We start from the raw sequence: 15636 nt of genomic DNA, 5'->3' as shown, positions 1-15636 counted from the left end.
CCCAACAAATGCTTAACCCCACCCACCACTGATCTCATCAAGCCGATAAGCTCTGCACAACAAATGCTTAACCCCACCCACCACTGATCTCATCAAGCCGATAAGCTCTGCACAACAAATGCTTAACCCCACCCACCACTGATCTCATCAAGCCGATAAGCTCTGCACAACAAATGCTTAACCCCACCCACCACTGATCTCATCAAGCCGATAAGCTCTGCACAACAAATGCTTAACCCCACCCACCACTGATCTCATCAAGCCGATAAGCTCTGCACAACAAATGCTTAACCCCACCCACCACTGATCTCATCAAGCCGATAAGCTCCGCCCAACAAATGCTTAACCCCACCCACCAGTGATCTCATTAGGCCGATAAGCTCCGCCCAACAAATGCTTAACCCCACCCACCAGTGATCTCATTAGGCCGATAAGCTCCGCCCAACAAATGCTTAACCCCACCCACCAGTGATCTCATTAGGCCGATAAGCTCCGCCCAACAAATGCTTAACCCCACCCACCAGTGATCTCATTAGGCCGATAAGCTCCGCCCAACAAATGCTTAACCCCACCCACCAGTGATCTCATTAGGCCGATAAGCTCCGCCCAACAAATGCTTAACCCCACCCACCACTGATCTCATCAAGCCGATAAGCTCCGCACAACAAATGCTTAACCCCACCCACCAATGATCTCATTAGGCCGATAAGCTCCGCCCAACAAATGTTTAACCCCACCCACCACTGATCTCATTAAGGCGATGAGCTCCGACGTAATTTTCATTGCGAGTCAGCTGGTGGCTCTGCAGTTGGATGCAGATTATTTAAGTGTTCTTGAAGACTTGAGGACATGTTGAGAACGGAACAGAAAGACCCCTCAGTGTTGACGCACCTTCACCTGTCCATCAGAGATGCTGGGTGTATTCTTCAGTAAGTTCAGATACACTCCCCCCGGTGTCCGTCTCCTGCTACCATCCTGCAGGAAAGCCAAACAAACAAATATGCGAGCACATTTGATTCGTTTTTTGTAAAACAACACTGATAACAGAAAAACTTTTTTTACTGATGTGCAATGATTGTTTTGATATGCAAGGCCTCATGCACAGTCAGCCATTATTTTGCAAAATAATTTGTTGTGTTTGGTTATGCAACAGTAAATCATGCCAGCGAACATCACATTATTATTCAAATTGGTATAAAATAATTTACAGAAAGCCAGCAAAAGTTCTCTCCTTCATAATCACTGAAGCTCAGCGAGAGTTGAAGTCGTCTACACTGCACAGTGACGCTCTTATACACGTAGTGTTTACACTTCATGATCAGAGCAGAGTTAGACTGATATCTCATTTATACTGATGATACATGAGTGCTGCTAGATGCATACATGATCCAGTCAAAATAACACAATCAATGGTCTGTTTGTCAGTTCATGTTATCCTGTACTCACAGTGGCTTGATAATAAAGATGAACCACGAGTGTTACTATGCAGCCTGCACATTTGATCAGAATCAACATAAATAGTTCCTACGGATGCAATGATCATGATCTTTTACGGCCGATTCCATTGGGCTGATTTTGGTTGCCAATTATTATTATTTTTTAAATTTTTTTTAAGAGACAAGAAGGAATGGCAATGAATTACAGGTAATATTATACATAATATATTCAGTTTCTCACACAGTGTGATCATTTTACTTCATAAGACCTCACAGGATATTGTCAGGAGCCCCAAGTATCAATTTAGTATTAATGTATTAAGTTGCCATTGTAGCAACAGCAAACTTTAATCACTGTGATATTTCCATCTAGTTTTTTTTTTTTTTTGTGCGAACTGTCCCTCCATTTATGTGTAAGAAATTCTACAAATATATTTTGCAGAATAATGATCAAAGGTTATGATTAAATAGTAAGCATATGTTAAAAGCGGCAGAATATGGCTCTCTCTATGCACACATTATTTATTATTTTTGACAAACGGAGCCAGCTCTGACAAGCCAATCCTCAGTTCCAAACTCATTCATATGTACTGAAATCTGGATGGACTTTGTGAGGTAGTTTTGTACAGGGTTTCTGCAGGATATTTAAGCTCAAATTTAAGAGCTTTTTAAGACCTGCACAAATAAATAGTAAGCATATGTTAAAAGCGGCAGAATATGGCTCTCTCTATGCACACATTATTTATTATTTTTGACAAACGGAGCCAGCTCTGACAAGCCAATCCTCAGTTCCAAACTCATTCATATGTACTGAAATCTGGATGGACTTTGTGAGGTAGTTTTGTACAGGGTTTCTGCAGGATATTTAAGCTCAAATTTAAGACCTTTTTAAGACCTGCACAAATAAAATGAATACCATATGAGCGGGGTAGGACAATGTCTATAGTACCATATTAAACTGTAAAATGACTGTAAAAAGCATAACTTACAGTTCAGATACAAGTTTTCACAAAAACTAAGTTTTATAAAATGATAAACTTTACATTTCAGCCTTTAAACCATTCTTAAGAAAATAGATGAGTCAAAAGTATTAATTATTATATTTAAACAATTATCAATAAATTAATATATCAATTAAATAACAAATTAGGGGTGTGCGATATTGACAAAAAAAAACGATATCTCGATCATTTTCTGGGATTTTATCGATAACGACTACCGTGGACAGCAGACTCCTGAATTTTTTGACATTCCTCATATTCTGTGGTCAGTTCACAGCAGTGATAGAAATTAATCATTTCCAACAAGTTTTATGGGCATTTTTACCTTTAAGCCATTTTTTCTAAAAGTGTGCACCATCTTTTGAGTCAAATTCTTGCATTTGGGCTGTTACCAAGCAAATGAAATCAGTATCGACAAAATGTATCTTTGCAATGCAGAGGAAACAGAAGCTGCATTAGAAGTGGCATTTAGATGCATTTACACACTGTTTAATGCAGCTCTGAGGGACATGCAATACTTTAACCTGCAGTAACAAATACATAAATACTGTTTAGATATTTTAAAGCTGCAGTCCGTAACTTTTTTTGGTTAAAAATGATCCCAAATCAATATTTGAGCAAGTACATAACCAGCGACGGTTGATGGCGGATTGTAATCCAGAAAGGATTATATGAAACACATGTGAATGAAATTAAATTATATTCCAGTTATAAATGTGCTTCTGATTACAGACAGCCTGGGATTACACAAGATTTGTATTTTAAAGACAACCAGTTCGAAGGGAGCATAGTTTGCTTTTTGGGTTAAAAAAATTTTAGTATGAAATTGGAATGGTATGACAATTAAAGATTAGACTGTGCAGAAACTGAAATCTACACACACTATACTCAGTCACGCAATGCTGATGTTGCTAACATTAATAATCTGAGAATAAAGTATAACAATAATAATAATTTGCACGGTTTGATGTGATATGAGCTAATCGATCGTTAGATTAAATCACCATTGGTAGAGAGATTTATGGTAATGCTTTTTTCCTCAGTTGGTCAGCACAAACCTGGCAGACTTGTTACTTGTTCAGATGACAATATCCGGTGAAAATTCTTATTTGGGTCATATATTCCAAGAAGTAGGCTATAATCTGTGATTGCGAAGTATAGGATTCACACCGGTGCAGTAGACTGACTGCCACATACTCCTCAAAACATTAGATTCATCCGTGCTGGTGCCGGATGATTCATTTTTTAAATTAAAACCGCCAGTAGGTGGCAGCAAGTCACTGTAAAGTGAGTCATTGCGATTGAACCGAATCATTTACACGGTTGATTCATTCAGGAACAAAACAGGGTCCTGTTGCTCAGAGACGCAGAACAGCACTGTGGCTGTGTTTGGAATGATTTTTGTTGGAGAAATAGAGCAAAAACAGGAAATACGTTTCTAAAACGTAAGTCTCTTAATATTAACTTCATTTATTGAATCATGCTTGCTTTGGAGAAAAAAACGTCACTCTTCGTGTGATATTAACTATATGAAATGATATAAATATATACATTTTCTGCCCCATATCTTGAATTATATAATTCTAAATGCATTTTAATAGACTGATTCATGCCTTGAAAGAACACACTCTAAACGCATATGCGCACTAGTTTAACCTGCTAACTTGCTAGACTTCATCACCTAATGTATGCGTGCAGTCTGTAGGTGTTTTGTTTGCTTTTCGCTATATACTCAATAATATCAAATCACACATTGTTAAAACAACAATTAAGACATTATCGCAGACCATACATATCGCACACCCCTATGTTTACATTTTTATAATGCATCGTCTTCTTATCGATCCACCAGTTCACATTTAAAGCTCTGCGTGGGTGGATTTTCGCATTGGTCTGAACTCTAAACAAAACAACAGGCTTATTGAAAATGCTCATTGTCTGCCAGCAGGTGGAGAGTTTGGTAGAAATATAACTGTTTCCCCGGGTTTATAAGACCCGCGGAAACCCTGTTGTACATACCACAGTGTAGAGTCCTCCAGTCTGTTCAATGGTTGCGGTCTCTGTCAGCAGCTCGATGGCTTTCTTCTTTCCTATCACCCTCACCACTCGCTCGATCAGATCCTTCTTCGGCTCCATGAGTCTTTAACAGAGAGCAAACAAATGCAGGATTATATAACATCTGTGCAGTAACTCCAAGATCATTTCACCCAACAATCTTATGTTATCGTAGAATTTATATATTTGCACATACAGATGTTCAAAAGTTTGGGATCTACTGATTTTTTATGTTTTTAAATAAGTCTCTTATACTCATCAAGGCTGATTTGATCAATGTTTTAAACTGTAATGTATTTCTGTGATGCGCAGCTGTATTTTCAGCATCATTACTCCAGTCTTCAGTGTCACATGATCTTCAGAAATCATTCTAATATGCTGATTTGCTCAAGAAACATGTCTGATTATTATCAATGTTGAAAACAGTTGTGCTGCTTTTTTTTGGAAACCATGATCCTGTTTTTCTTGTTTTTTTTTTAAAGATTCTTTAATGGGAAAAAAAGTTAAAAAGAACAGCATTTACTCAAAATGGAAATCTTTTTCTAAATAAATGCAGCGTTGATGAGCGTAAGAGACTTCAAGTCTTACTGATATAAAACTTTTGTATGGCAGTGTGTCTCTGTGCACATATACACACACACACACACACACTTGTTCACTTTTTAAAATGACTAACATAAAAATGGCATTTGGCTTTTCCCGCATAAGGCAGGTGTGTGTGATAGAGACAAACGCGGGGGCTTCACTGCACAGGATATGTGCTGTGAGATAAAAAGAAAAACCCATAACTATGACTGCTTGTAAACTTTCGATACTTAAAGCCCTCCCAGATACTGAAAGTGCTTTTTGTTGATCACTTGCAATTGTCTTTTCCCTCCATTATTACTTTATATCTGCTTGTATGTTTTGAAGCTATATTTACTTTTAATTCTTAACAATAATTGACAACAGTTTTGCAGTGCATTGGTGCAGATTGCATGTGTTTTTCCTGACCTGTGAGCGATCTCATCCACCACTCTGTCTTCAGGGTCGTCCTCCCGGAGCTGGTACCGGCCCCTCGGATCCATCTCGGCCCGTGGGCCCAGCCTCTCCTTAGCAGGCCGCTTCCTCTTCAGACAGCTCTTCTGCTGCATGTAGCCCTCCAGCTCCCCGTCCAGCACGCTCCTCAAGCCCTCCTCGTCCTCCTCGCGCTCCTTCTCCATCATCTTGCGGGCCAGGACGTAGTTATAGGTCTCGCTCTGCCGACTGCTCATGCTGACGCTGCCCTCCATTCCCATGATGCCCAGCTCTGCGGCCACAGACTCCTGGCTCTGCTCCTGCACCACGGAGCCCCAGATGTTGTTGACCCTGCGTCCGGAGGGAGCGCTGGAGCTGCAGAGCCGCTTCTGTCTCCAGGGCACGGCCTCGTCTTCAGACGCAGAGTCGCTGTCGCTGGAGTCGGTGTTCTTGAGGCTGCGGTATCCAGAGACGGACGCAGAGCTCAGAGACGGACCTGTGCGCTGCAAATATGACACCTGCAACAGCGGCGATCAAAAACAGTTGAATAACTTTTCTCCATGAATAACTGATTGAATGTACAGCGGTGGCCAAAATCATTAGAACACATGTATTTTCAGCAGCTAAAAGTGGTTTTGAGTCAGTTATTTCTATCTTTTGCTGTAGTGTGTCAGTAGGAAATATCAGTTTTAGCCATTAATTGTAATAATGCAGTGAGATATATGTTTGTGCTGCATACAGAGATGTGATCATCATCAGTCTGTCTGGAGTCACATGAAGAAACAGAACAAACTGAGACAGACTCAATCGCTACAGTTCTGCTAAACGTTTGAGGCACTTGTGTAAAAATGCTGTCAAAAATAATCTTATAAATAGATTTTCTTGATCAATTTAACTTCTATAAACTGAATTAAATCATCATTTGGTGTGAGCATCTTTGTGTTTAAAGCAGCTTTTGCCCTCGGTGAAAAAAACACTTTTAGCTGCTGAGAATACATGTGTTCTCATGATTTTGGCCACGGCTGTATGCTGTCTCTGATAGCTGGCAGCAAAATAAGAGACCTTTACAAGATGAAGTAAGCCGACAGTCCCTTCAGAGACAAGGCGAGTTTGTTTACAAAGACAAGCAAGACCAGGAACGTGTTAATGAAGTGACCGGGGTTCAGCAGCACTGGCATCTTCTGAAGCGATTTATACAAGCAGCACGAATCATTCGCACAGCTGAGAGCGGCTAATAAGGTTGATCAGAGCAGGCTGCAAACACAGACACAAACACACTCTGTTCACCTGCACTCGCTCCTCCTGATCTGACTCCAGCTCGCCATCCTCCAGCTCCGCCATTCTGTCTCCACCGCCCGCCATTTCTCACAGCCGGAAGTGACGCGCACATATTCTTCTTCTTCTGATGTTTATTGGCGGTTTTGGCAAACCAACTTAATTGTGTAAATTTAAATTTAAAGCTGAATGTCCAATCCTCATTCTTGTTATAATAACATCTTTCTTCCTACTCCCACATCTTATTCTCTCTTCACCTACACACCCCTGTATCTGGTAAAGATGCCTTCCTTTTACTCCACTATCCCACAACTTTTGCCATATCTTTCTTACTTCAATTGATATAATTCTCTTGATTTCAGATTTGCTAATTGCTATATTAATTTCACTATGTGAGTGCTTCAGAGCCATCTTAGCCAAGCAGTCCACTTCCTCATTTCCCTCCACCCCAGTATGAGCCGGCACCCATAGGAAGTATACCATTATCCCTGATTGTCTAATTCTAAACAAGTGCTGTAATACTTCATATATTAAATCTTGCCGTGCTGCAGATTTACCACTCACTAGACTTGTTAGAACAGACATTGAATCTGTACATATTAGCGCACATATTCGCTGCAGCGTCAGCGGCGACGCACTCTCATTGGGCGCGTTCTCTTCTTCTTCTGCTTCTTCTTTGCATACGCGACCGCGCATTCCCGCCACCTGCTGGGAGTCGGTGAAGCGTCACGTTCTCCTCGTCGATGCTGTTCTGGCCTGTTCACTAACACCATTCCACTAGATCCTTCTTAACTCCGTTATGTTTTCCTCTGTTCTTCATATTGTCTGCACACAATAAGCACATGTTCCATAGTTTCTAAAACATGATAATAATCACAAAAAAACAAACGCTGCTTGTCTCCCTATAATATATAGTGTACTGCTGCTCATAACTATTTCTTCTATTCTTCACAGAAACAACTTCATCTTGAATGCTACATCGATGCCTTTATTTCATCTCTCTGTCCACTGCTGTTGTCATTCTCTAAAGGACTCTTTCTATACTATGCTATTTCTTTCAGATATTGACAATTTAATATTTATTCACTTCTTTCCTTCATCGTTTTTGGTGTTTTACCATGTGTTTTTGGTGTTTTGGTGTTCTGCCATCTGCTGTCTAATTTTAATTCATCACTTCTTAATGAAATTCATCCTTCCAGTCTCAGCCCTCCTTGTGAAATGAATCAAATATTTCTTCCTTGGGCATTATTCACACATTCTACCATATGTTTTACTTTATACTCTACTATACCCATTTCTTACAGCTGATTCTTCATCTCTCAAATGTCCTGCGTCACTGTAATACGTTAAAACCTAAATAAACCCTTCATATCTCAGGAAAACATCCTACAGGACAGGAGTATGTGGTGGATGTCACTGTCCTGTAGGATGTTTTCCTGAGATATGAAGGGTTTATTTAGGTTTTAATGTCCAGTCCTCAGTCTTCTCAATATAACTTGTTTTATGTCCCCTCTCTCATACCATGGTACTTTGAATCATGTACAGGTGTCTCCCTTTCATTTCATGACCCCGCTGCTGTTGCCTCTTTTGCGTCATCTTTTCCTACACTAGACATATATTTCAGAGCTGTAATACTTGCTCCCCGTTCCAAACCTGCAACACACCTCATCACATGAAGCACTTTTTACATTTATTAACTGTATTTTGAATGGACTCTGTTGTGCCTTGCTTTATTGTGTTGTCTAATATTTGGAATATTTTTGGAACATTTATTCCAAACATAATTTGACTTTGATATCCATTATTTTTCTCCTGGTATTACTCAATGCATCAGGAAGGGAAACTCCTGCAGATGCATATGCAATGAAGTTAGCAGCAAAAATAACGGCATTTTGGTTTACATTATGCACAGTTTAGCATTATGTGATTCACTTACAACAAAACAAAAGAAAACATTTGCCTTGATTTCCAAAATCTTTTTTTTTTCTAGCATTATATAATGAAATTGGGTGAGCTCAGTGCTGATTCACCTTCCGCTAATTATTTTCTGTGAATTGGAATAAGTGAAAATGATTGTGGGTGTTTGGAGGACACAAAAAATACACTTGATGCATCCGTCAAAACAAGCCAAAAGAAAGACACAAAACATCCTCCAAGGATCCTTCAAATCGAGATGGCCTTTGAGGGAGCTTGAAGACGTGGCAGCCTAGCACGCATCCTTCAGGTTGAGAAGCACCTATGAAGTCCCAGCTGTGGTTTCAATGCAGTTGTTCAAAGGCATACAGTGTACAAGTGTGCATGTGGTAGTTTTAATGCAAATCTCAGGATTGTGGTTAAATAAGATACACTCTAAAAAATGCTGGGTTAAAAAGGGACAAACCCAGCGGTTGGGTTGTTTTGACCCAGCTGTTGGGTTGTTTTGACCCAGCGGTTGGGCTGTTTTGACCCAGCTATTGGGTTGTTTCGGTTGGGTTGTTTTGAACCCAACCGCTGGGTCACAACAAACCAATAGCTAGATTCGTCCCTTTTTAACCCAGCGCTGCGTTATACACGTCTAATATAACTAAATTATGTCTGTTGCAATGTTTAATATGACAATAAACATGCATCACTCAGTTTAGCACTTTTAAATATAACAGTTTATATGAATTAAATAACAACTTATTACTTACATAAATGCACTTGGATGTATTACATACACGCATGTATATTTGTTACTGTTATTTATTGGGTAAGTGTACCCTTTAAGCCCACTTTCAACTTTGACATCAAATTAAAAAAAAGATCAAATCATATTTTATGTTGATCATTATTTTAACCAGTCCAGTTATTTGTTAGCTGCCAGACAGTTTTATCGCACACCATCACATCTGGCAGTTCTGAGTTAGCCCCAGCCGTGTGCCTCACAAACACACTTCAGGACCCTTCACAAACACACACATTTCTGCAGTGTTCAGCCAGTTCTTTGGTAAATACACTAATATTATGTAAAATAAGAGACAAATGGATTGTTTTTTGTGTGTATAAACAAATAGTACTTTATCATTTTCCTTTAAATGTAAAGATGAGTTTTATTAGCTTGCACACAAAGCTAATCTCAAGGTCAAACCATTAGCCTTACTGAAAGATGTAAATAAATGCATCATAAATTATGTAGAGCATATTATTTTAATAAATTAACAATTTTTAAAGATGGCCTTAAATGGTACAGTGCCACAAAACACATGCAAACTATAACCTTGAATGGAGAAAAAAAAACTGTAACATTTATTAATGTGGGCACAATGAAATGACTATGATGTATAGTCACAGTATATTTAAGTTCCATGCATGTTTTTGTGAAATCTTACATTTTTAAAGGAAAACATTGTATTTTTTCACCCTTACTCACTGTGGTACCATTTAAGCCCACTTTATGTTTTTCAATGATATACCCATCTAATTACAAACTTTGATCAATTTTCTGAGTGAAAGTGTTTAATAACAGTTCTGTGTGTGCTTTTACCTTAGTAACCTTTTTACCTTAACTTACTTATTACGGAGAAGCCTACAAATTACAAACTGTTTAGCACCATTAATAGATGTCTGCTAATGTGTATCGTTTGTTTTCAGCGAGAAAATGACAAAAAAGAGAAAACAAACTACAGCACCTGTCCACAAATCATAGAGGCATGTCGCCTTTACCATGAGGGCACAGTAAAACACTTCTGGGAGAGAGTGAAGGCCACGACCGGAGCTGAAGCTCATCAGGTTGCATGTTATTGGTACAGGTGATGAGCGCAAGCAAACATTAGTAAAATTATTATTTTTAAATACTTCGCTCTCACTGAATAAATATAATGATGTTTTACTTCTTTAAAATCAATAAATGTTAGTATTTCTGTGAATCAATCATGATGTGGGCTTATTAACACATGCGGGCTAAAATGTGCTGAAAGACCATGCCAGACTTTTGACTTTATTCATAAAATATTTTAATTTTATATTCTAAAATGTACATCAACTAATTAATACATTTTCAAATGAGAGATAAATCTTGCATTTTAACAAATTATTTTTTTTATAAACAATGTCAATATCTATGAAAAACACCTAACCTTAGGTTTTGGTGGCTTAATGGGTACACTAACCCTACTAATTTGATTAACTTTTCCTCAGAACACATTATTTAAACTTGATATTTACGAGTTCTACTAAATGAGACATGTTTGTGCAGTTGTGCACCGGGATATTGATCAAACGCAGTAGCTGATCTGTGATCTGTCTGAAACAGATGAAGGGGGTGAGTCGCTGGTTGACCAATCAGAAGCGCCGTACGCACGTGACCGCGGAAGGCATGCGCGTTGCGCTCGGCTGCATGCGTCAGTTCGCTATGCAGCGTGTTCTGACGCAGAGAGTGGCGCGGCTCTTCGCTGTGAGGATTAAACTGTCGCCGAGTGTCGGAGCTGCGGCGAACATGTCGACGCTGCTCGTTAACCGGCCGCAGTACAGCTGCCTGAGAGAGCTGGGCCTTAGCGAGGACAACGACGGCGTGTATAACGGCTCCTGGGGCGGCCAGGGACAGGTAAGAGGATCACAGACGCGACGCGCGCTAAATATAGACAAACCGCAGCGATCTCAACCTCTCAGGATCAAATTCACCTTTGGTTCACTTGTATTAGTTTATAGGCTTGTTGTTGGTGAAAGCTTAACTCCGAGTAAAGTTCACAGCACTAGTCAAGGCTACTGGTTAAAGTTGGTTAACCTGCTTCCTCACTAATGACTTCTGTTCTGTTAAGATCAGAAAAGAGTCGGTCTGTTATTTCGAACTGAAATTAAACATCAGCTAATCTAGTAAAACATTTACAGTCTGTGAAAAAATGCTGGTAGTAACAAGTGGTAACACTTTATTTTAAGGTGTCCTTGTTACACATGTACTTACTATTATAATAACAATATATTATGCATAATTACATGCAAGTAACCCTAAGACAAACCCTAACCATATAGTAAGTGCATGTAGTTAAAGGGGTCATATGATGCTGCTAAAAAGAACATTATTTTGTGTATTTGGTGTAATGAAATGTGTTCATGCGGTTTAAAGTTAAAAAAACACATTATTTTCCACATACTGTACATTATTGTTTCTCCTCTATGCCCCGCCTTTCTGAAACGCGTCGATTTTTACAAAGCTCATCGGTCTGAAAAGCGAGGTGTGCTGTGATTGGCCAGCTATCCAATGCGTTGTGATTGGCCGAATACCTCAAGCGTGTGACGGAAATGTTACGCTCCTTACCATACTGTGATGATGCCCTGTCCGGCCGGAGCGATGATTCAAAAACATGAAAACCCATTATAAACGAGGCATTTGTTGCATCCAGTGGGGACATAATTACTGATTATAATGACTTATACTGTCTTTTTACACGTTGCATCGCGCCGCGTAAACATAAAACCATTAGGGTTGTGCCGATAAACGATAGTATCGTGTATCGACAATAGTCAGAGATATCGCCTGTGGCTGATGCCTTTGACGATAGCAAGACGATTATTATTATTAATAATAATATTATTATTATTATCAGGCTAGTAATACTATCTAATTAATATTAGGGCTTATTGGTTGCATTATATTTCTTTTTCCGAGTTTTTACAGTATTGCGCGTTTTAACCAATCACACATGATTATGCTGAGCTTATGAATGCAATGGCGAATCAGAAGCGTTCAGATGAGTCATCACTGAAACAGCGGAGTTCCGTTGTTCAGCGCGCGCTGACTGAATTCTGACTTGCGAATTCTCTCATCAACAACAAAGTGCAGATCTACGTGCGATGTATGTATAAGAGATTTATTCATCATACAGTGTATATTCACTGATTTTAACGGTTGGGTTAAACTGTTCTGGAACAGTGTTGTAAATACAACTTAACCACTGATTTCTAGTCGTGTCCTCTTTTGGAAGGCCAAACAAAGTAGTTTCTCTTTCACAACGAAACAGCGTCACACACGGCGGCCTTGAGTGAGCGGAGGCCTGTGGGCTAGAGTGAGTGGCGGTCTGCGGGCTAGAGTGAGCGGCGGTCTGCGGGCTAGAGTGAGCGGCGGCGGGCAGGCTTGAGAACGGCAAGAAGGCAAAGTTATGCCTTTCTTTGCATGAACATTTGGGCGGCGTTATGCAAATCTTCCCACATCGTGATGTAGACATGTGGGGGCGTGTTAGAACGAGCCGTTTTAGGTAGGTGTGGTTGACTCTTAACTTTTATAAAGAATATCTCTTTGGATTTGAGACTTTAGTCTTTGCAACTTTACAGATCTTCTTTATGCACCAAGAGCTTGTAACACTTCAAAGAGAAAGGAAAAATTGAAATTGCATCATATGACACCTTTAAATGTTATTATTTAGTACTTAAAGTTGCTGTATGTAGGATTGACACCGAGTGGTTGAACTAGGTATTGCAGTCCAAATTCAAAATATTGGAGAGGTTGCTAGATTGACGACACCAACAGGAACGAGAGCACTTGACGATGAATGAAATGAAATGCGCTGTGTTTTCCGCCAACTGGCAACCCTGGGTCCCGAAATACAATTAAGTAAACTGGCAGTGGGTGGGTTTCACGAACCAAAACAGAGACTGACATTCCGGCCCGGAACGCACATTTTCGAAAGAGAATAACTGACTAGCATTGTTTGTCAGATAAACAAGTATGTTAACTTAGCATGTTTCTTAAATATCTGCAAACATATTATGGAATTTTCATGCTTTAGTAGAGTCAAAAATTTACATACAGCACCTTTAATAACCTTTAAACGTATAATTACATTAACAACTATAAAATTAAATCTTATTTTTAAAAGAATATATCTACTTACTGTTTTTACTGGAGCAATCTGTTTAATAAAGTAAACTGGATTCAAGTTTGGTCACAGCTGGTGCAAGTGAGGAGAAGAGAGCTGAGGTGAGGATCTAGTAAGCGATGTCTTCATTAAACTAAGGCTATGTCTACCTTTATCTGGATACATTTGAAACAGCGTTTTCATTTTAAAACGCTCTCCGTCCACAAGCATTTTCCAAACGTTTGTCATCCACACTGAAACGTCAGATAACGGTGAATTTGCTTTACTGCGCATGCATACAGCCTCAAAAAAGCTCACTGAGACGATACAGACGGAACAGAGATGATATGTTTTCATGCAATTCTTCTGGCAGAACCATTTTATTTAGGAAAATATTAAGGGTGCTCCGACTGATCGGCTACCGATCACTATCGGCCGATAATCACGTTGGGATGATTGATCGGCGGTCTCTAAAAAGGCAGATCTCAAAAAAACGATCTCAAGCTGATGCTGTGAGAGGTTTGGCACGACATGCAGCGGCACCGTCTCGGTCTCTGACCGCACGGGTGAAATAATTATATCATGCTGAAGGTGAGGTACTCACCTTCATATTTCTTCATTAAATAACTTATAAAGTAATTTGAAAACCTTGTGTGAGACGTAATTTCACAAACCGCGTGAGTGAATCACCACTCGCGTGCGCGCTCTCTCTCTCTTTCTCTCTCATAATATGCAAATGGATTCAAATCACCACACATCGCGCCTGTCTATAAGCGAGCTGCACAGTTGACACAGGAATAGTCATTTGCACAGTCGAGGCAGTGTCACATCGTCACTAAAGTTTATAAATTGCATTTCTTTTTAATTCTTGCCAGTGTTTAACCATTCAGCGCTCGCACGCTCTCCTGGAGACAGTATGCTCATGCACACTCGCAGCACACTCACATAACGCCAGGTTCACATTACTCCGTTTGTAGTGCATACGTGGTGCGTATTTTTTCCGCGCTCATGTTAACAGATTCAAGTGTTCACTGCACACGGTTGCGGTTCTGCAGTGCAGAGATTGTTTCCGCACCGAGTCTATTGCTGCGCTGCAAGCGCTGAATTAAAGTAACAGCGCATTGTTTGCAGTAAATATAGATCGGTGATCGGCCTCAAAAATCCTGATCGGAGCACGCCTAGAAAATATCTCTCCATTCACTGACGCGTCCAGGTCGCACTCACTCACGATTGTATGTCTGACCTAAAACGCAACTGCCCTCATGCTTTTCCGCAAACAGCAATCGCGAGTAAATTTTCTGTCATCTTTGCAGGACTGTGATATGAAGACTGTACAAAGTAACACATCTGTGGCAATAGTGTGAAAGTGAATAGCACATAACAGGACAATACCAGTATAAACATAGAAAGAGAAAATGCATAAAGAAGGAGAAATAAGGACAAATCACATGAAACGTTTACCGCTATTTAGCAGAACTCTTAGTGGTGAGATGAAATGTTTTGTGAATACGGGCCCTGGTGTATCCAGGCCCTATGACTACAAGTGCCAAATAATTCTAGATGTCTAATTTTCTGAATTGTTCTTATTTTCCATCAAACGGTTAAAATTTACAACACAGATGTCAACAAAAGCAGCAGATAGGAGTAGGGATGGGTATCGTTAAGGTTTTAACGGTATTACTAATCTTAGAATATAAAACATCAATTTGTAAATGCACCAGTGTGCAGGCATTTTTAGTGTTTTATACATAAGATAAGATACAGAAAGAACATGAACAAAGAAACAAAGTAAAACAAACGGACAAATACAATAAAACAAGTATACAAATAAAATAGGGAAAGAAGTTGCGCAATACGAAACGCAGCTAGTTTTTAATAGCTTTGTCTCATGTCTTCTTTTGTATAATCCTTAGAAGCCAAAATCGAAATGAAAAAATTAAATAAGCTTAATTAAACAGCCACAGGCCTAAAGTGTAAGCAGATGTTTGAATTAGGGGTCGACCGATTATCGGCCTGGCCGATTATCGGCGCCGATATTAAGCATTTTTATGATTATCGGTA

The 15636-nt window shown here is 39.5% G+C and overlaps 2 protein-coding genes across 2 annotated transcripts in view; one reads left to right on the top strand and one right to left on the bottom strand.

The window, feature by feature from the left end:
• phax (phosphorylated adaptor for RNA export) overlaps positions 1 to 6872 on the bottom strand; it is an 8133-nt gene extending 1261 nt beyond the window's left edge. Inside the window, exons 1-4 of the mRNA XM_016445556.1 lie at positions 6776 to 6872; positions 5486 to 6006; positions 4457 to 4577; positions 892 to 975 (exon numbers count right to left, since the gene is read on the bottom strand). Coding sequence (XP_016301042.1) covers positions 892 to 975; positions 4457 to 4577; positions 5486 to 6006; positions 6776 to 6850 — 801 coding nt within the window. The 5' untranslated portion in view covers positions 6851 to 6872. The remainder of the gene's footprint in view (positions 1 to 891; positions 976 to 4456; positions 4578 to 5485; positions 6007 to 6775) is intronic.
• Positions 6873 to 11085: 4213 nt separating this feature from the next.
• The window catches only part of aldh7a1 (aldehyde dehydrogenase 7 family, member A1), a 34485-nt gene continuing 29934 nt past the window's right edge, over positions 11086 to 15636 (top strand). Inside the window, exon 1 of the mRNA XM_016445546.1 lies at positions 11086 to 11327. Within this exon, the coding sequence (XP_016301032.1) occupies positions 11100 to 11327 (228 nt within the window). The 5' untranslated portion in view covers positions 11086 to 11099. The remainder of the gene's footprint in view (positions 11328 to 15636) is intronic.

Source organism: Sinocyclocheilus anshuiensis, unplaced genomic scaffold (assembly GCF_001515605.1).
Source record: "Sinocyclocheilus anshuiensis isolate Anshui unplaced genomic scaffold, SAMN03320099.WGS_v1.1 scaffold2271, whole genome shotgun sequence".
Taxonomy (NCBI): domain Eukaryota; kingdom Metazoa; phylum Chordata; class Actinopteri; order Cypriniformes; family Cyprinidae; genus Sinocyclocheilus; species Sinocyclocheilus anshuiensis.
The sequence above is the reverse complement of the archived record's forward strand: the minus strand, read 5'-3'. Positions and strand labels throughout refer to the sequence as shown.